The sequence below is a fragment of the Cylas formicarius genome, unplaced genomic scaffold (genome assembly GCF_029955315.1).
Source record: "Cylas formicarius isolate icCylForm1 unplaced genomic scaffold, icCylForm1.1 PGA_scaffold_12__32_contigs__length_19106922, whole genome shotgun sequence".
In the NCBI taxonomy this organism is placed as follows: Eukaryota; Metazoa; Arthropoda; class Insecta; order Coleoptera; family Brentidae; genus Cylas; species Cylas formicarius.
Genome location: NW_026844225.1, coordinates 14,957,472 through 14,978,041, shown reverse-complemented (window position 1 = coordinate 14,978,041; position 20,570 = coordinate 14,957,472). Strand labels below are relative to the sequence as shown.

The window sequence follows — 20,570 nt, the reverse complement described above, 5'->3', positions numbered from 1 at the left end:
TCCTACATACAAGAAATATAAAATAATATACCCATTATTTGAAAACAGTTTTTTATTTCGTTTGAATAAATCTTATATAAAAAAATTACAATAAGTATAATCATAAACATAAAAAATGCTATTTATATCAAAACAGAGTACTTAAATGCGACGGACTTCCTAACATATACATCTCAAAAACGTCTTCTTCTTGGCGCTTTCAAAAAACATGTACTCCTGAAAGAAATTGTTATCAATAATTCAATATTTGCTTGCACAATTTAATCAAAAACTCATTTTCTTTACCAATAAAAATGCGGACCCGAGTAATAAAGCCTTGTGGCGATTATCGGTAATAGAACTGGGCATCTGCAATAATAAGTTGTAGGAGACGGATAGACGGTCCCACTGATGAATAATACTTCCAATTTGCGTTAAACCATCAGAGGTATAAATCTAAAAGCAATATTTTTCCCTTTTTACAAAACTTCTGGATTGCTCCTGCGTCGGGTTTTGCTGAGTCGAACTTGCTGAAGTTTCGCCAATCATCCTGTTGGCTTCTTCAGAGCTTGACTGAAACTGGCGAAACGTCAGCAATTTCGACTCAGCAAAAACCGACGCAGGAGGGATCCAGAAGTTTTGTAAAAAGTATTACAGTAGCCTGTGGAAGATTCTTTGAAAAATTAATATTTTCCCCTTTAAATTCATCAGAAACTATCTGGTATGGCTAATAACACTAAGGAGCTCAACAAGAACTTGAATTCTAAAATGGGCGAGGCTGTTTTGTTGTCTCTTATTATAATTTTTTTTGTGATTGACCATCTATTTTCCGTTGTTCAAACAAGAAACTGCTATACAGTAACTACGCCGTTGATTATGTGACAACTTTATCAGGACACAAGTTCTTGTTGTGACATTCACTACCTGAAAGATCTGCGTCTTTCCAAGTAGACATCCAAACGAATTCGGACCTTCTATTCTATATAAAACTTCGCCATGTCTGTTACAAACTTCAAAACTAGTTTTAAGAAACTGTATATTCTGGGATATTGTGCCAACTTTTTCACCTGGGGGCACCCATACTTCCATCCTCTAAAATGTTTAAGTATTTAAACATTCAGCGTTGATGAGGAATTATACCTGTAGGTAACACCAAAACGTACAAGTCCCACAAGCCAACCTTCTCTGAAAAGATACGGCTTCTTGTTGGGTTTTGTCATATAATCTCATATTAAATGCCCTACCGGAACCGCAAAAAGTTCTTTGAAACGAAGCTGAGCTTTCAGTGGCATAATAAATCGCTTCCGAATTCTCACCCCCTGGAATTTTAACTGTGTAGCGATTTTCTGATGAAACATTTGCCATTACTATAAAATAATCAAGCTATTAACCCCGCAACAATTTTAATGGTAGTTATTACGATCTGTGAGTTCCACGCTTTGTTGTATAATCAACTGGTTTGCATTTCTCATAAAATCTAAACCGTTTGCGGGTAGAATATAGGACTGAGACGACGCAGCGCTTATTACAGAAATCGGTATTGGTCTTCTAATATTCGTAACCACTGAATCTGAAAATTCCGGTGAAATCACGTTTGGACCGGATTAAAATAAATGTTTGTTATTAACTCACCTCCATTGTAACGAAGAGGCTGAGATGTTACGACATGGCTTGACGTTATTTCATTGTGATAGTTAAATCCTAAAATAAATATTATCAGCTATTATTCGCGGTCCAGGTGGATTATACCTGTTTCATTTCGTTGTTCCCGTTTATTGATATAATTAATTTCAGAAAATACCGGTAAAGGAATGTCTAAAATCAATAACAAGAACAAACAATTTTGGGTTCCTTAGTTTTAGCTGGTAATAATTACTTAGTTGAACTTACAAAATTTTGCGTAAAAAGAAAAGATTAAACTACAATGTTACTCGCCTTCCATTTGCCCATAATTTGGTTCGTCATGGGTATTGTCATAAGCTGCGTTTTCTGTCATTTTTAACTATATGGAAAAGAAAAATTTGAAATGTTTAATCAAGTTCATCACTTGTGAAACATTATCTGGCTATAGATAATACAATCTCCCAAAAGGTTTATCTAATCTTGTGACACCGACTATTGTTTGAGTTTAATAATATGATCAAACACCTAGTTTTTTCAGTTCACCATCTCGCTTACCCGATAATTGAAGTTGCATATGGTAATAAAAATCGCACACTCTCTCTACCAATTACAATTTTACTTACCTTAATACTTACTTACTTACCATAATAAAGTAAATAAAATTTAACTCATCTGAAGCAGTTGGGGTAGGATTAAAGAATGGAGTAGAATTAATCATTTTATTATGGTTAATTTATTGTTACAAAAAAAATCTGAATAGCGCAAAAACTCAGCTGTCCTCTACATCTAAATAAACTCAGATAGTTCTAATTTGAAGTTATTCACCAGACAGTTTAATTTAATTCATCATATCATGTATGGATTGCCAGGAGCAAGGGCACTTGATAAACACTAAATCATCACTTTGATCCCTGTGTCAAAAGTGAAATTCTAATAATATGAATTATGACTAATAATTTCATTGGGCTTTTTAGGATGAATGATTAATATACAGATAAGAACCATTAATGTATTACGCATTACTTGAGAAATTTTTGCCGGAAACCATTACTATGTTCCAAACCGGTTTTTTGCGGTACATGACGGCGAAAAAAATAATTCATAATATACTGATTGAGAAGTAATATATATTACTAATACTGATTACAAAAAAGAGGTTTAAGAAATTATATAACGAGAAATGTATAAAATATTGAATTTATTTACAGGAAAAAATGGTAAGTTCGACCTAAAATGAGGTCTTACATGTCTAGTGAAGTACAAAGTGCATCATGAATAAAGAGATTATAAATATGAGAAAATTTAACATTTTATTCTAGGTTTCATTTCTTGGGCTATGCCACCCCAAGCTAATTTAAAACATCGATTTCTCCACCTAATTGAAGGATCAAACACAGCTAATATAAAGAGATATGGTCCTGAACATTCTCTAAACAGCCAACCAACAACAAAGTCGAACTTATTGAAGGGTAGTGAACTATTCTAAAAAAGAAACTTATTTTAAAATTTATATAATTATATAAATTATAAATATAATAATAAAGGGAACATTAATTTGCTTAATAAATGTATCTCAAAATACTTTTCATAAAGCAGACAGCAAACATTAACTTTATAATAATCGGAAGCAATTAAAACTGTACAATGTTTAAACATACTAAATTTATTGGGGTTCATAAAACTCTCATTGATACTGAAAACAAATGCGTGTGCCCAACAATTAATGAATAAATTAACAGTTTATAATGTAACTCTAAACATAACTTAATTGTAAGGTGCCCTATATATTTACGTTGTCTTTATTTTTCACCAAAAATTAGATAATCCAAAAGACATTTTATTTGCTGTGGGTTGATAATAATAAGGTTAACACAATATACCTAACCCAAGCGCTCGTAAAATAGTTAACCTTGTTAAAGTTGAGTCACCCATAATTAATGAGATAAACAACGTTTTTTTTTTCTACGTTTCATTATTTCCACTCACCTGTACTATGGAAAGTAACACCCAGTCACATAAAAACCACACTAAGATGTGTATCAAATAAAATACTAAGGGCTCCCATTTGAACAGAACACTGGCTGCCCATCCTGTACATGCTCCTATTACCATACATTCACTTAAGGGTTCAAATATAATTACTAAAGGCAACATGGCAACTCTCAATTTTGCCCACCTAAAACACAATGTCCCTGGTCAACAAAACCGAATTATAAGTTGCAAAAAATTAGTAAAATTAGGACCTACTGTGTGTATATCTGTGTGTGATTGAAATTAAATAACTAAAAAATATTTACCTGTTGTGCAATCGAAAATATCTTGCTCTCATGCAACAATGGTGGAGTGCGAATTAAACAAAAAAAAATGTTATTGAAGCATGCAAGCTGCAAAAAAAATTAGTATCAACCAATCCTTATAAATGGCTATTCATATGACACAATATTAATGGTTTTAGCAATGAATTTACCAACTAAACAACGATTAGGATTACAAATTAAAAAAATGTTCAATACTTGCTTATTATTAAAGTATGGGTTCGTTAAAATATATTACAATAGGAATTACATATCAACGAAACTGGGATGGGTGGAACAAACAATTTTAATATTCCGTAATGTATAAAACCCTGCTGATTAATAATTTTGTGTTTGAATGTGAGGATGGTGAATTAAATATGAATTAAAAGTATACTACTAATTACATATTTAAAGTAGCGGAGGACCAATATTTACATCATTTAGAATGATGAGTATGTAAGCATTGAGTTATATAAAAATGAATGCATTTACCTTGTTAGCCTGGCTTGAAAACTGTAGATGTCACAAATTCCAGAATTTTGTAATGCAGGCTGACTACTAATGGCAGTTTTCCACCCTCTATCCATAAAAGATTTGGCTATGAAAAAATCTTCAGCAAGATAGCAACCAAATGTTTTTAAACCACCTTGCTCTTCTAATACTGTTTTTCTCATTAAAGTTGACATGCCTGTGTGACAATTAATTCGCACACAATCAGCTGCTAAATACATTCGAGATTGTGCTGTTCCAAAGTAAACCTGAAATTATATGTTTTCTTTCAAATACTGTTTTTTTATTTTATCTTGTAGTTACTTTTTCTAATGTAGCAGCAAAGCCATTTCTATCGCTAGTGAAAGGCATTTGATGAACTATTCCAGTTTTTTCAGTCATATGGTTTACCATGTCCTGCAATGTGTCTTCTTTCACTATAAAATTTAAAAATATAATTATTTTGCAAAACCCCTTAAACAAATTTTACTCACTACGTATTCCACTATCTGAAATTAAAATCAAATTAAAACTGGATGCTTCATAAGCTTTATGCATATTGTTAATTTTTGGATTAACACCTACAGAAGAGCCACCAATAAAAACACTGGCTGGTACCTGGGGGTACTTTTCAATTAGATTATAGACCACCTCAATTGAAGGGTCTTTTTCATCCTCTATACAAAATAATATTTCATACTACAAAAATAATAAATAATTAAAAGAATTATTTAGTAAAATATAGTGGTACATACTATGGGATACCTCATTGTAAAAAAAGTTTCTAAATTTGATAATAAATGAGGATCATCACCCATCAAAGGCTTTATTATTGACACTCCAGGATAGGGCTCCTCCGGGGGTATCATTTGATTTTTTTTATGAAGGCGGTATTTTCTGAAATCAAAACTAATGAATAGAGGGACATATTTAGGTTATGTTAGATATTTTACACTATCAATAAAAAAATCCTTACCCATAAAATATTGCTATAAGATGCAGTAACCACATAGCACACCAAAATATAAAAAAGAAAATCGCAAAACCATACAAAGTGTAAATCATTGGCGCCATTCCATTTGTTTAAAAAATATTGGTCATAGTTACTTAAGTTACTTAATATCACATTTATGTACACATTTTCTTATGAATGTTTTTGTTCCTAATGTGGAAGCTCCACTAGGAATTGTTAAAAATCGTAATAAAGCGGTAGTCCCATGATACATCAATATTATTTTGTAAAACAAGAGGTGGGGAGTTGGATCACCCGAATGTCAAACAGACATGGTTGTGAAGAAAATGGGAGTCGAAGCATTGCGCTATAATTATTTCTCGTGAATGACGTCATTGTATGCGTTATAAGAAATAATAAATAAATAATAAAATTATTACATTATCTGATAATAATGGATGAGTAATCGATTTCTTGTCGCCTCCGATGCATCAAAGAAAATAGTTTTTTTATAGAATATTACGGTTAGATAAAAATATATTCTACAAAAGTACAGTTTTTAAAGTGTGCTGTTGTGCACCCGTAATCATATTCACGTAAAAAAACAATTACAAAATTCAAACATTTTGGAATCTTAATATTTTTTGTATATTTCCACTATTTTTGAGCTAGCACCTGCATTAGGCGCAGATTATAGACAACAAGTATTTATTTTTGATATTTGCTTAAGAAATAATTATTATTTACATAATTGGCTATGGAGCAGTGCATACATTATTAATAACTATTTAACAACTGGTGCAAAGATTTATATGGACAAGTTTTAAAATTATTTATAGGTTCCATTTTAAATTTCCCTCGTTTTGAAACGACAAATGACGAGAATGCCCGGAACGGAAACATCGGGGGTTGGGGTAAAGAAAATATCGATAACGTCTGTTGAATGGTACTAAATTGTTGTAAATAACAAGGTTGTCAACAAAATAATGAATGTGTTACTACATAAAAACTATGAGACAATTTAGCAAAGGACATGAGCATCATTACTCGTGGTGTTTTAATTAATAACTACTCAAAAAAATTAAAATTATTAAGTCCAAGAAGGCTTAGCGCATTTTTCAATGGAGTCAGCAATAGATTTCGCCGTCTCGTTGGAAGTTGAAACATGGGGGTAAGCAGAATTTTATGCGAGATTGTTTGAAGTTTTATTTATTTATTTATTCCATTTTTGTTAACATATTTAGTTTTGTGGGATGCTTAGAGTTACGTTGATACAAACGTAACATTGTGCTTAAAATCTGACACAGTTGTTTAAGACTAGGATTTTTTTATAGGTTTATGGAGGAAATATTCCTCCTCAACCATTAAAATGGTAACCATGAACTCAGATAAGGCTGCTGTTAAGCGCAAGCCGGATTTGAACAGTTCGGCATGTACTGTTAGCAATTCTAATCAAGAAATTGCTCCCATTCAGCAGCCTACTAGTACCTCTGATGAATCCCCCAATCTACTTCTATATAAAAAAGTAATTAATTTTGAAACTGTTAAGGGCTTTTTACTGATGCATATTTTCCCACAATTTTCAGATGGAGAAAATCATTGAAAAAATGCAAGATGAAACAACCGGAGTTGTGGTTAAAACAGTAAAAAGTTTTATGACAAAAATACCTTCAGTATTTACAGGGTCTGATCTTATAATGTGGATGATGAAAAATTTAGATGTAGATGATCAACAGGAGGCATTGCATTTAGCCCACTTAATAGCAAGCCATGGTTATTTTTTCCCTATCGATGACCATATGTTGACGGTTAAAAATGACGGGACCTTTTATAGATTTCAAACACCTTATTTTTGGCCGTCCAATTGCTGGGAGCCAGAAAACACAGATTATGGTTAGACTCATTTTTAGTAGAATTTATTGAATGTATTGATGTTTATACTTTATAGCCGTTTATTTATGTAAAAGAACAATGCAAAATAAAACCAGACTCGAGCTAGCTGATTACGAAGCTGAAAATTTGGCAAGGCTACAAAAAATGTTTTCTAGAAAATGGGAATTCATTTTTATGCAAGCAGAAGCCCAAAGTAAAGTTGATAAGAAGAGGGATAAACTTGAAAGAAAAGTTTTAGATAGCCAAGAGAGGGCTTTTTGGGACGTTCATAGACCAATGGTAAGGTTAATTCAATATCGTAAATGGTTTAATTGTAAAAATTTTAATGGTTGGCAAGAAGATGGTGGGAGCGCCTCAAATCTTTGTTTTTTTTTGCTTTCTCGGATTTGGCGGTAACTTAATATATAATAAAATAGAAATAAATTTAAGTAGTGCCAGACGATTTACTTAGGTTCCTTCTTTTCCTTCTTTCTTCATTTTCCCAGACAGCGGATGCTTTTTTATCCCTTTAATTAGAAATTAACAATATGAGATAAAACTGGTCCCCTGTGGTAAAGTAGGTTTTTTATCGATATATATTGTTATGATTACATCTGAAGCTTTCCTCTTAAAGCGACCCTAAAATAGTCCTCTCATGTATTGCATTGGAAAACCCCCTTATAGAGGTATTTTTGTAGAAATATTTTCTAAGCTTTACAGGGATAACGTTCTGATTTAAGCCTGGTTGTGTAAATACAACTGAAATTGACATAAAAAAAGCATGTCAAATTAATAAACCTATGAAAAATTTGAAAAATGTGCAAATCGGTCCACCCAAATTGTCCCCGTCCACATCCGGTTTGCAGCCGAAAGTCACCGTAGCGTCACTTCAGAAGCAAGTTAATTTGTTAAAGATTCAGCTAGAGAGACGTAATATCAAAGTTTCAAAAGCAGCGGAATCGTAAGTTTTTCAATTAAGGAAAGATCCGTTTGGTACGCTCCTTCATATTTTTAGTTTTGTTGCATATTATGAGCAGTATTTGGAATATGATTCGTTTTTCGTTCCACCTGAATATCCTAATCCCTGGATATCTGATAACCCAGAATTTTGGGACCAGGAGAGGTTAGCTAGAGACATATCAGCTCGCAGAGTGAGGAGATGGGCGTTTAGTTTGCAAGAACTCTTAGCAGACCCCATTGGCAGAGAACATTTTGAAAGATTTCTTGACAAAGAGTTTAGCGGAGAAAATTTAAAGTGAGAGAATTATATCCCATTAAAAATGGAGTTTTTTGTGTTATGAATTTGTTTTATTAGATTCTGGGAAGCGGTACAGGAATTGAAAGCATTGCCTCAGAGTCAAGTGCAGAAAAAGGTACTAGAAATCTGGGACTATTTTCTTGCTTCTGATGCGAAATGTCCGTTGAATGTAGATTCGCAATCTTACGAATATACCAAAAAAAATATGGAGATACCTGATCGATGGGCATTTGATAATGCAGCAGTAATTTGCAGTCTGTTTTAAATTTTTTGTTTTTCTTCATAACTGTTTTTCAGGCTCACGTTTACCACTTGATGAAAAGCGATAGTTATTCCAGATATCTCCGTTCAGAGATGTACAAAGAATTTTTAAATGGATCAAAGAAAAAGGTATGTTAATTTATAAATGTTTTTCAATTTTTATTTGCCGATAGTGAATTTGCTCTCGTCCCTTGGATTAAAAATGTTTCATCACAGTTGGAAAAGATATTTTGTCAACATAATTCAATTATTTTTTGCAGACATCTGTCAAAGGAATTCGCTCAATAGTATCATTTTCGGCGAGAAAAGAAAATGTAACTTAGCTATCAAATTACAATGTGTGACCAAATAGTTGGTACCCTTGCTAAATTAAAAATTCGACAATACACATTTTTGCCTGGGGCAGCTGTTATCAGTTCTTTTTTTGTGGTTAATATTCGATATTATGTGACCAAAATCAAAGCTGACGGTTTGATAAATTGAACTAAGCTGAGTTTTCATAATAAATTCACTCCCAATATGTTTATTGCTAATTTATTGATATTATATAATAATACCGGATATCCATCTATTGATAATAAAAATCAACCAATCCTTGGTTGTCCTTTACAGCACTCGGTTTATCCCTTTGACACATCTATCATTCCTCAATCGGTTTTATCTGTTGTTTTTTTTTTGATAAAGAGCAACTAAGGATTACGGTACGTAGGTGCACCTAGAAATTTATTCCTGTTAAAATCCAAGCTTTACTTCAACATATATTTTTATTGGATACTTCATCATAGTACCGCTTAACGACACATAAATGTTCCGTAAGCAGTGTGAATTCAGTAGTAGAGGAAAACACTGCCATTATGCGAAAGTATATGCGAAATAATTGCGTGTAACTGACTCTAAAAATTAGAAAATCAATGTTCAATAGCGTATTACAGATAATACTCAATGCCATTCTCATTTGGTTCTGAAAAACCCTTAAAATTTTTGTTTTGGTTATTAGAAAGCTACCTATGTTTCCTATAGAAAATATTTAACAGTGTTTTGAGAGAGGGTCGTTTTTTGAATGCTGTTACACATCGTCTCCTTTTCGCAAAACAATATTTTGTTAATACTTGCCGATTTGTTAACCCAACTTTCGTATATCGTATTTTGTTGCTCCAAAATTTTGAGAAAGTTTACCCATCTCTTTTGGTGGGATATGGGAAAGTTTGGTTAGGAAGGCGGTAACCCGATAATCAATAGGTAGCTAACACAAGATCTTGTAGTTTGCCTCAATACACAATATTCAAAATTATGCAAAATTTATTTTTATTTATTTTTCAAAAGAATATATTATTTTGAATAACGATTTGCATAATTTTGGACAAACTGTATAAGAAAAGGACAATGAATTTTACATTGTAGCACATCATTTGCTATAAATTTGAGCAATGAATGTATTTGTGCAAATGATTATATTTTGGTAATATCACTATTGCGTTGCGAAACACACAAAGAATATTGAGTACTTACATCGATCAATCTGTCCATATGAAAATTAGCAGTACCGTCTCTCTTAGAAGTTTACTGACCAAATTAGAAGATCTTGTATGACAATTCCAAATAAGCCATTGGAATGAAAGTTTTGGATTTATTTCTGTTATATACTGTACAGAGAGTTTTAGACGATACTGTTATTTATGGTTAAAGGAATTGCCGTTATATGTATGAATGTACGTGTATATACATATGTTCAACTAGAACAGCCCATTCTAGAATCAAATTATGAAATACATAAAGTTGTGTAAAAAAAAAATGAAGTTTATATATATATGTGCCCTTTTAAAAAAAATCCTCCCTCTTAGAGGGTCTGTCAATTAAAAACCAGCTTTTCAGATAAATATAATTTTATTTGCAATCTACTTGATTGTGTTTAATACCTTAATATAGGTATTTAATATAAAGTGTAGGTAAAAAAGTCGTCCACAGCCCCATTTTTCCAACAACAATGTTTCAAATTAAAATGGGATATGGAATAAATGCAAAATTATTTTGCAATTTTTATAAAAAAGTATCACAATTATTTCTTTTAAAGGAAAACTACAATTTTACAAGAAATTGGGAAATGCACTATTGGTTTAAAGTTCCCTTATGTTATTTTCAGTATGAAACTAAGTTCCATATTTACTCTAGAGCTACGTAACACAATCACAAATCATAAGACTAATGACTAAAATCAATAAACGGCATAATATACAAAAAATAATATCGTAATTATAACGCTATCCTAAAGGAAGAATGCGCTTACTCTTGCATGTTGTATGCTTTCATTTACACCAGGTGATGCAAATATAACCTTGGTTAGTAATAATTGGTTGTTTACAGTTTTTTAACATGTCCAGTACAGTTAAGTATTGTTGCTCCTCTTTCGGTCAGGTACAACAATTTAATTTTTCAGCATATAAACAACAATTACTAAATAATAATCTTGAGTATTATTGTAATCTTACAAAATCTCTTTTTTATTTTATTTTAACGCTGCAGTAAACTTCTCATTATTAAGCATATGGAACTAAAAATTTTGAAACAAGGTCTGTCCAGCCCTGTCGGAATTATATCAAGTGTTTATATTTCTTAGAAGCAAATATATGTGTCATGTTAAAATTGTGAAAGATTTTAGAGGATATGTTCTTGAAAGTTCTATAATGATACATTCAAAATAGGCACCTATTATTATTTTTTGTCCTACAGTACCAGATGTACAAATATTTAGACAAGAATACTTTTCAGCGATACTAAGTTGGTGTTGTTGTACTTTGAATAATCTAAAGCCCACGATGGTTCATTTTTCTTGGTTTGGGTGTGCCACACTAATATCTGAAAAAAAAAATCATAAAAAATCTTTCATTTGATAAATGTCAAGGACATACAAAAATATGTAGAATCTAATTCTATTGTTGATTTTTAATTCAGTGAACCAACCACCTCATTATATATTGTAATGATGGAAATATAAAAACGTTGAAATCTATATTGTCTTGGTTTTGACAGACTAAGGGAACTAACAGAAACAGTAATTACTAACGTTATACCTTATTATATACATTCATAGATAAGGGGGGCGAGTCAGGTAAATGTCGACCACCTGCTTATTTACGTAATTATTCACAGTTTATATATATTCAGTGTCATCCTATTTCCTATTAGTAGTAATGTGATTTTGTTATCCCTAAGTAATATAATATAATGGTTAATCGTTATATTTTAACTTTAAAGTTCGTTAATGATGCTCTGTTGTACAAATACTTGCTGGTCAGGTCAAAATGTCAAAGCTACAAGTCCCATATTAGCCGTTTGATCACAAAATGTCCAAAACTGACCATCTTTTTTACTGTCTACCTCAGGACTCCCAACTCGTGACCAGTAATGGATTCTTTTGGAAGCGTTATTTATTTGAGTTTTTTTTAATTGACGCAAATTTAATCGCTCTCGATAAAACGATTATAAAATTTTTAAATATTATTTTTAGAGAAGGATTTGGGCCAATAGTAAGAATAGTAAGCAGAAGTTAAGCATACTCTAAGGAATGTTAGCCTTCATAAATTATAATCAAGTATCATTTCTCTTGGTCAAACTTATTTTTTTAATGGTATGTTCATACCTTAGTGCAATTTGAAGCTAATAACTCGACTTGGTTGGGTTCGAGTGGGGCAAGGCTTTTTAAAAATCCGTCTTCTTCGTATCCTGGTTTAAAAGGCATCAGTGCTGCCGGTCTTGATAACAAAAACTCTATAGATACTGCGAATCCTGCCATATCAACTGCAAATTTCCGTCCAGCAATCCAGCCATCATAAAATCCAGCAAATTCGCCGTTTTTAACAATCGGTGAACTTACACCCGCTTTTGTTATCAATCCCACAGGAAACATCGAAATATTTTTGGTTTTCCGAATCTAAAATTAAAATATTTTGATCTTACTCGACGTCAGCTCTAGAAATTTGTTACTTCAGCGAAAAGTTCTAAGTCATACGTATTGTCATCATCAGCAAAATAGAATACTCCTGATTCTGCGTTCTTTCGGAGCCATTCTAATCCTTTATTTCTATTAGACACTCCTCTGGGCTTTGGGCCTTTGGTTTTGTTTTTATACTGAATTGGCATGGGAGCTGTAAAACCGTTTGTGCTATCGATTTTCATTATATCCTAACATACATTTACCTGTCATATAATAGTATCTAATGCCGGATTTTCGTAGGATATCTTCGACCAAATTATTTGTACTGTATGCATCTTCTACAACCAACCATGTAACATTAGGGACTAACATAAGTGTATGCGATAGTCGAGTTAATTCTGCTAGTTGTTCCGGTCTTTTATATGTAGGCGTAATTATATATAAAGGAACAACATCTGTTCCCGGTTTGTCCACTAAAGCTTCACACTAAACACATTTTAATTTATTTTATTTAATAGTTTGCATTAAGACCATCATTTACAACTCACCGGTGCGTGTATTCTTCTTTCAAACTGTGCGTAATCACTTTGTGTTGTAGTATACGGATTATACACATGATACTGTACAAACAATACTGTTGCGCATACAAATATTATAAGGTACAATTTCATAGGAATCTTCATAATTTTGGAAGCTATCTCTCCCTAAAAAATGAAAGCCTAATTTAATTTACTTTTTACTTCATTTACGCTGTTTCTTACAAGAATATAGAGAAGCATATTTTAACATTTTTCCGTAGGCAAATGCGACGCGTTTATAATCGTCATCAAAGTTTGACTGGTGGTTATCACAAAGAGCTTCCTATTTATTTTAAATTTATTTTGCTCTTATATCCTGCTCTTATCATATTGCTCTTAAGTTAAATGCAACATACATTCCTCCAAAAAAGTTATGTAGTAAATTTTAAAAATTGAACTATATTTTTGTTAGAAAAACTAATTGTCTCAGGTTTCATGTTACTAAGTAATTATACATCTCCCAACAATCTACTTACCCACAAAAACCCTAATACTATTTTCTATTTATAAAATGAATAAACATTTAATTTAATTAAATTTAATATAAAGCTGACTATGGGGAAAAATTAATGTTATTTTAACAAACATGGGGTGGGAAGATATAACTGAAACTAAAACTGCAATATGGGAGAATTACGCAAACGTTCTAATTTAAATGACCAAATAAAAGGGCAATACAATGAAATGCGTGGCAAAAATCATAACGTTTATATAGATATAAATAAAAAATAAACCACAATTTAATATGCAACAATTAAAATTTTAATTAGTGTTTTATTGCCCAAAATAGTCAATCGACTGATGATACAATAAAACCTGCATACGGCATTTCAATCTTTATCGATCAGAAATTTTTGGCAACAGTGATACTGCAGTAAACAGCATATTACGGGAGGTTAAAAAATAAGGGTAGGTACTTACCAGCAACTTATGTGCTTGTGCTTAACTAATTTGCGAAACATTTTATGGGACATTATAAATATTATTTATTGCTACGTCCCTTTAATTATACACTAAATACAATTCTCGTTTCCAACAACATTTTAATGAATATCTTAGGCCGTATTAAAACACGAATTGGTCAAGCAGGGAGAATGACAATATAAGCATATTTCGCAAAATTTTTGTTGGGAGTTGTTTCTGTCACTTTTCGGTTTGTTCCACTATTCTCGTGTAAGGGTAGTTTTTAGGAGGGTAGCTAAGGATTTTCTGTTAATCATTGCTTAATGGCGCCACTTGGTTGTCGAGCGTTGCAGTAGAGCTTTGCTATGTTTTACAGTTGTCTATAAGTTAGTTAGTTCCGCTCTAACTCGCCAGATGGCAGTGGCGACACGACCATCCGGACATCCGGTGGATAAAATAACATCTTTCTAGCAGGAATTATGGACTGCTGAACATGAATATATATTTTTGAATTTAATTAATTAATTGTTATCTTTGTCGTAAATATATTTTTAAAATGCAATTCTCTTTTTAGTTACATATTTTTTATGCGGTGGGTTATTTTATTCATTTTTTTTTACATTTTGATGGGTAGCTACGGTTAAATCAAAAGGAAATTCGTAACGCAAAATTAACACTCCCTTCTTTTTTTTTAGTTTAGCGAATCACTTAATGTAGTCGTGGCCATTAGAAGTAAATCCAATCCAATCCAACTCCCTTTGTGCGGATTGATGTAGATGTTAAAATTAATCACTTTGACATGTTAGTTATTAGATCACTTCAATATTTATATTTTTGTAGTTCATGATTTTTTTTTGAGGAAGCATTATCAACCTGTTATCAAATTATCAATTTGTTCTTGTTTTCACTCTACTAAAAATTTGTAATATCGGCCATAAATTCATGTCCATTTTACAAGAAACTAAAATCCTTGCCCATTATGCTCATGAAATGGTAGTTTTTTGGGGCAGTCAAGGGACCTTGCTTTGTTTTCTGTACGATCAAGGATTTAGTTAGTTCCACTCGAACTCGCCAGAGGACACAAGTGACACGATTATCTGCCACCATTGATTTTTGTTAAAATGTTTTAAGACACTATTAAAACTATTTGGGAATTTATCGGCTAGAGAAAAATACATTTTATGTATGTATAGGGAGGGACGCCTTAAAAACTTCAAAAATGCGACACACTGTACAACACTACTTTATAAATTTCCATCGATAGCGTTGTCTAGAAGAACTCCTGAACGTAAATATATAACTAATTAAATTAATTTGGTGTTCCTTTAACCTTAAATAAATATGGTAAGTATGGTCTTATGGTAAAACGTTCAGATAGTAGTTAACACGATTCAAAGTAGAATAAAGTGGATCAAAAAATTGTTTTAATATTAACTTCAATAAGATAATTTAACAATGTAACAGTGCATTTCCCCTATGAGCTGATACATTTTAAAACCGTATGTTACGCCAATTACTAAGCGTCGTATAGTAAAATGGCCACAGCGTTAACAGTTTTATTAAACTAATTTATTACTTTATGAACGGACAGAAACTCATTTTTTAATTAATTAGAATTTGAAGAAAAAAAAGAATAATTTCCACCTCGATTTTAAGTTATAAATTTATACATAAAGTAAATATGTTTCTAAGATCTTCCGTTAAATGAGCTATTAATTAAATTCAACAAAATTCGACAAAGTATACCATATATTCTTAAGGAGGTTATTAATAATCCAAATTGTGTGAAATTACATAACAAGCGACCCTTCAACTCAGGGATATTAGCACTAAATAACGGCCTGTATGTAAATCATTGAAATTAGGATATTAGATTATGTGGAGGGTCCTTTAGACCACAACAGGAAATTCCCTTCATGTCGTCGCCTAAACGATATTAAATTTCTAGTGGTGTTCTAGCAGGAATTTTCCGTTTTTTATTGGCATCGCATATACGTCGAATCACTTTTACTTTGTAATGCGTTGTTTTTTTTTCGGATTTAAGCCACGATGGGTGAGTTTTTTATGCTTAATTTCGAATTTGAGTTTGAACTAGGTCGGACGGACAAAGAAACAACATCTGACGTAGTAAATAACATTTATTTCACGAATATATTGTTACTAAAAAGTAAATCGATTTACGTATATAATACTCTAAGCAATCCCATACAGATAGGACGTTGCTATCATATTGCACATTAAATTAAGAGATCGAGTCATTATTCGCTACAGCAATAGACAACGCCAGTCCGTCGGCAAGAATCTAGTTTCGCGTGTACTATTAAATTGGTCAACTCATTTTCCTTACCTTTAAAAGGTGGTTCCACCTACAAATTCATCTTCTTTTAATTCGGTGAAAATAGTTTATTGCCGTCGAAATAAAGCCGTTTCATTTGTTGGGTAGATTTTTGCTCGCATACCTATTATATTGCTTATAATGAAAACTTTCGTTATGAGTCTTTTACATGCCGCAACAGTAAGTGCTCGACAAGTCTCAGCAAGAAATTGCACCACCTACAAAATATTAATTTTTACACAATAATTTGATAAATCTTCAGCGTAAACATTTTTTGAAATTTTAATTCCCTTTTGAAATATTCTTGTAATATTTTTTGGGTTATTATAGAAAATGTTTAACATATTAAAAAAATTAAAAATGTGGAATTATCGTTGAATCGAAAACAAAATTTTTTGCTAAAATTTACACTGCTTTTTCTATGGTGAAGATCTTAAACTTTTTTATTTTTACTTTAGTTGTCAAGAAATTGTTGTTCTTGACTCACAGCAGATAACATTTTTTAAAAAGAAACAACCAACCTGTATATTTCATGATTTTAAAAGCAAAATTTTTGCGAAAACTACGTTATCAAGGAAATATGTGATTTGACAATTAAAATACACATAAAAATTTTACTTCAAAACTAGTTGTTGGTTAAACTCGAATCAAAATTTGCATATTATAAAACACAAATCTTCTGCATTGAGGTTAATAAAATTTGAACTTGAATTCTATGTTTTAGAAAAAAATATTAATTTAAGTATAAATATGTTAGTAAACATATAAAAATGCATTTATTGGACAATTGCAAAATGAGACTTGCAAAATGAGACTTGCGAATGTAGGCGAGCTTGTACCACGCATAGTCTTGCGGCATGAAGATGATTGTACCGAGTGAACAACTAAGACCTACATTAGTTAAGAGTCAGTACAGTTTTTAGTTGCTCACTCTGTGTATATATGGAAATGTATAGACGGTTATGTCTAGTCCACTCTAGGAAGAGACTGTCAAGCGTAATATTTTTACATTGGAATTAGACTATTTACAAGATTGCGAAACTATTCGTATTAATCTATACAGCGCGACAAAAGTCACATATCCACTTTCTAATAGTAACGGTACAAGGGTCACAATAACTTCGAAGTATATACAGGAACGGACATCGACGGTCTCATAAATGGGCTTATAAAATGGTGGATATCGCTCTCCGGCGAATAAACGCTGCTCGTGGATCCCGATGAAACGACCGTCGCGTACTCAGATTCCAAGTTAACGCTGGAACTTTCATGTAACTTTCTCATGTGCTTTTTCAAGTCGAAATTCCTACAAAATCCCTTGCCACAGACCCTACACGTAAAGGGCTTCTTGTCGTTGTGCGTATGCATATGGAACGTTAAATTGTAAATCTGATGAAATGCCTTGGAGCACACCGTACATTTGTAAGCTTTTTCTCCGCTATGCGTCAGTTTGTGATTCTTGTAGTTACCCTTTTGGTGGAACCCTTTTCCGCAGAATTCGCACACGAAGGGTTTATAACCAGCGTGGATTCTGGCGTGGGTATTTAACGTCGATGATCTGTTAAACGCTTTACCGCAGGTATGGCATTTGTGGGGTTTTTCGGACGTATGGATAATTTTATGTCTACATAAAGTCGAAGCTTGTCGAAAACCTTTACCACATATTTTACAAACGAAAGGTCTGGCACCGGTGTGTACGGGCATATGCCTAGTTAAGTTGTAATGAGCGTTAAACACTTTTCCGCATTCACCACATTCGAAGCTCTTTTGTTTGGGTGCTAGAAAATTCGTTGGAGATGTCGCGTTTGTTGTAATGGCGGCCGACGTTTTGTTTTGCGCTTTCGGCGGTGTTATTTTACCTGAATTAAACGTCGTTAAAGACGCTGAAACGGTAGAATTGGTAGGGGTAGCATCTTGAGCAGCGGACGCGGCATAGACGGACACGGATCCTAACATTAGTTGACTAGGGTGGTAATAAACGAGGGGGTAGTTTTGTAGTAATTCTGGTGAGCGCAGCATGTTGGGCACGTATTTTTTGAACGCGGATTCGAACGCCTGCGGATATGCTAAATTTAGCACCTTGTCGTTTTCTGATTCTTTCTTCTTTTGTTTCGTGTCCGGTTCCATGATTTTCGCTATGGAGAAGTTCAAAGTTCTCGACGTTGCCGCTTGAGTTTCCGTTATTAATTTTGTCGACGCTTCTGTTGCCATGTTTTTGATTTTGTGACACATCTGCAACAAATTAATACTTCTATTAATATTTCTTACACTAAAAAAAGAGTCTGTAAGAATTGGTAAACGAAACCTAAAAATTAGAAAATAAATAAGTCTTCGATTTAGGGTGCATAAATATAGATAAACCGTGAAGAAAAAAAATTGCGGTGTTTTATCCAAGGTTGAGAAATTTTAATTATTAAAGAAAATATTAGACTTAAGGCTCTGTCGCAGAAAGATCAGTTGCTTTCTTTCAATGTCTCTAGGAAAGTAAAACATTTGTCGAAATATCGGCATTATAAATTACCCATCCTAAAGTCCACAATTTTCCTTAATAACTAAAGCCAGGTTGTTAAATTATCGTTGTTTTTTAATATTGGTTTAAAAATATTCCCTTGGCAAAAATGTCTAACTGGATATTTAGTGATTGTAATTTAGCAGATACTGAAATTATGGAGTGGGCAAGTGGAATAAGTAAGGCAAGTCATCCATTTAATCTTGGACAAAATCCTGAAGTAGAACGGAAAACTACTCCTGTACAGAGAATACACTTTTTACAAAGAATAAGAGAAAAAGAAATTAAGCACTGAAATATTGTAATGCAACTCAAAAAAACCTTGTTCAATGTTGCTATGCAGAAAATAACCCCTTTTCCTCTCGCATCACCCCAAATAATTCGTTATATTTATTTCGGAATCTCAAAAAAATCTGACGTTGTCTCAGTTATTGAATTATACCATTAAAGAGCCACTTAAGAGAGCTTCAAAATGAAGTACTATTCCACCACCTTGAAGCTGTCAAGAAAGTATAAAACTGCCACTAATAATGAAATAACCAAATGTTCGTTTTATTTATTTCCGAATCTCAAAAAAAACGAACGTCCCAAAAAATTCATCCCAAGTATTCGAGTCTGTCTTGAATGAAGTGACATTTTCTTATATTCAAGCTGAATCCGGCATTGCTAAAGGCCTGTATCACTCTCTCCAATGATGCCAGATTTTCTTCAAAAGTCTCCGATGGTATTAGAATACCATTATTAACATTTAATTGTGTATTAAAGAAAAAACTACTCTTATATGGTACTGGTAATAAAATGTTTTCTTTTGCAAAATAAAACCGAATTTATTTATTCTATACAGTTTAGTTAGTAAAAGAAATAATTTAAAATATTTTCCAGACGGTCCCTATGAGCAACTTTTACCAATAAAAAATTATTTTATTGAAATTTGTTTGGAGCGTTCATTGTATTATTAAAAGCTCATTAGAAAAAATATTAATACCTCTTTTTAGGGTTGTGCTTTTTGAAAAATAATTTCAGAATTATTATAATAACGATATAAGAAAATGGAATTGCAGTTGAGTGGTGTGAGAAAATATTAATACCTATTCTTTTCTTTCATTGATAACTTTATGATATTGTTAAAAATAATTTCTTTATTGTATAATTTGTTTCGTTGTTAATTATAATTATTTTAAATATCTTTAGATATCATAAACTTAAAATCAAATTGGTGAATATCATATAGATACAAATCTGTGTTTTTTGAAAAAAAAAATATCATTGTAATTTTCTGATTAGTCAATCAGAAATACCATTTTATACATGGATATTACATCTGTCGATTCGATAAATGGGTTTTTGATACTGTTGTAGCATTTGGCACATTTAGTTCGGGTCCATGCGAGTTATTAATCAATCAAAATACTGCATTACGGGTAAGCCCATTTACGCACCATGATGGGATTTATCATTCTCAGATAAATATCCAGTAGAGAAAACATCTATTTCGAATCTTAATAGAATAAGGGATGAGGGGGGTGTTATTAAGGTCATGTGGTATATTTTTCAGTATTAAATTAATAGAACACTTTTCAATA

At 32.2% G+C, this 20,570-nt stretch overlaps 5 protein-coding genes across 7 annotated transcripts; 1 reads left to right on the top strand and 4 right to left on the bottom strand.

Annotated features, from left to right (window-relative positions):
• Positions 1-30: 30 nt before the first annotated feature.
• LOC132695859 (phospholipid scramblase family member 5-like) lies at positions 31-2,004 on the bottom strand. 2 transcript variants are annotated; one of them, XM_060660400.1, is made up of 8 exons: positions 1,915-2,004; positions 1,729-1,794; positions 1,612-1,680; positions 1,400-1,549; positions 1,120-1,346; positions 904-1,071; positions 286-435; positions 31-216 (listed from the first exon to the last, which is right to left on the bottom strand). In XM_060660400.1, exons 1-8 carry the CDS (start codon positions 1,973-1,975, stop codon positions 160-162), a joined length of 948 nt encoding a protein of 315 aa, XP_060516383.1. In that variant the 5' UTR covers positions 1,976-2,004; the 3' UTR covers positions 31-159. The 2 variants fall into 2 exon arrangements, with proteins under 2 accessions (XP_060516383.1, XP_060516384.1); XM_060660401.1 differs by lacking the exon at positions 1,729-1,794.
• A 705-nt stretch (positions 2,005-2,709) lies between these two features.
• On the bottom strand, positions 2,710-5,662 carry LOC132695858 (ceramide glucosyltransferase). The gene is made up of 7 exons (XM_060660399.1): positions 5,365-5,662; positions 5,144-5,285; positions 4,883-5,087; positions 4,713-4,825; positions 4,392-4,657; positions 3,589-3,778; positions 2,710-3,084 (listed from the first exon to the last, which is right to left on the bottom strand). Exons 1-7 carry the CDS (start codon positions 5,460-5,462, stop codon positions 2,905-2,907), a joined length of 1,194 nt encoding a protein of 397 aa, XP_060516382.1. The 5' UTR covers positions 5,463-5,662; the 3' UTR covers positions 2,710-2,904.
• A 465-nt stretch (positions 5,663-6,127) lies between these two features.
• On the top strand, positions 6,128-10,619 carry LOC132695523 (regulator of G-protein signaling 7). Its single transcript, XM_060659819.1, has 9 exons — positions 6,128-6,511; positions 6,675-6,865; positions 6,927-7,233; positions 7,289-7,512; positions 7,953-8,173; positions 8,228-8,467; positions 8,528-8,714; positions 8,768-8,860; positions 8,992-10,619. Exons 2-9 carry the CDS (start codon positions 6,710-6,712, stop codon positions 9,052-9,054), a joined length of 1,491 nt encoding a protein of 496 aa, XP_060515802.1. The 5' UTR covers positions 6,128-6,511; positions 6,675-6,709; the 3' UTR covers positions 9,055-10,619.
• A 135-nt stretch (positions 10,620-10,754) lies between these two features.
• Positions 10,755-14,429, bottom strand: LOC132695524 (galactosylgalactosylxylosylprotein 3-beta-glucuronosyltransferase P). 2 transcript variants are annotated; one of them, XM_060659820.1, is made up of 7 exons: positions 14,162-14,429; positions 13,424-13,600; positions 13,211-13,366; positions 12,926-13,148; positions 12,713-12,873; positions 12,369-12,659; positions 10,755-11,584 (listed from the first exon to the last, which is right to left on the bottom strand). In XM_060659820.1, the coding sequence occupies exons 2-7, from the start codon at positions 13,439-13,441 to the stop codon at positions 11,477-11,479; spliced, it is 957 nt and encodes a 318-aa protein (XP_060515803.1). In that variant the 5' UTR covers positions 13,442-13,600; positions 14,162-14,429; the 3' UTR covers positions 10,755-11,476. The 2 variants fall into 2 exon arrangements, with proteins under 2 accessions (XP_060515803.1, XP_060515804.1); XM_060659821.1 differs by lacking the exon at positions 13,424-13,600.
• A 3,159-nt stretch (positions 14,430-17,588) lies between these two features.
• Positions 17,589-18,689, bottom strand: LOC132695792 (fez family zinc finger protein erm-like). Its single transcript, XM_060660257.1, has one exon. The coding sequence runs from the start codon at positions 18,687-18,689 to the stop codon at positions 17,589-17,591; it is 1,101 nt and encodes a 366-aa protein (XP_060516240.1).
• Between the last annotated feature and the right edge of the window lie 1,881 nt (positions 18,690-20,570).

Bases quoted from the DNA above. Each gene is read 5' to 3' on its own strand.
- LOC132695859 (XM_060660400.1), bottom strand. From the start codon at position 1,975: ATGACAGAAAACGCAGCTTATGACAATACCCATGACGAACCAAATTAT. The intron at 1,072-1,119 runs GTATAATTCCTC...TAAACATTTTAG, and splicing joins CGTTTTGGTGTTACCTACAG to AGGATGGAAGTATGGGTGCC. The intron at 436-903 runs GTAGTGAATGTC...TATTGCTTTTAG, and splicing joins GAAAGACGCAGATCTTTCAG to ATTTATACCTCTGATGGTTT.
- LOC132695858 (XM_060660399.1), bottom strand. From the start codon at position 5,462: ATGGCGCCAATGATTTACACTTTGTATGGTTTTGCGATTTTCTTTTTT. The intron at 4,658-4,712 runs GTAACTACAAGA...ATATAATTTCAG, and splicing joins TTGCTGCTACATTAGAAAAA to GTTTACTTTGGAACAGCACA. The intron at 3,085-3,588 runs GTGAGTGGAAAT...TTTCTTTTTTAG, and splicing joins TGTTACTTTCCATAGTACAG to AATAGTTCACTACCCTTCAA.
- LOC132695523 (XM_060659819.1), top strand. From the start codon at position 6,710: ATGGTAACCATGAACTCAGATAAGGCTGCTGTTAAGCGCAAGCCGGAT. The intron at 7,513-7,952 runs GTAAGGTTAATT...TTCTGATTTAAG, and splicing joins GGGACGTTCATAGACCAATG to CCTGGTTGTGTAAATACAAC. The intron at 8,861-8,991 runs GTATGTTAATTT...TATTTTTTGCAG, and splicing joins TAAATGGATCAAAGAAAAAG to ACATCTGTCAAAGGAATTCG.
- LOC132695524 (XM_060659820.1), bottom strand. The intron at 13,149-13,210 runs GTGAGTTGTAAA...AAATGTGTTTAG, and splicing joins AAAGAAGAATACACGCACCG to TGTGAAGCTTTAGTGGACAA. The intron at 11,585-12,368 runs GTATGAACATAC...TTTTTTTTTCAG, and splicing joins TAGCTTCAAATTGCACTAAG to ATATTAGTGTGGCACACCCA.
- LOC132695792 (XM_060660257.1), bottom strand. From the start codon at position 18,689: ATGGCAACAGAAGCGTCGACAAAATTAATAACGGAAACTCAAGCGGCA.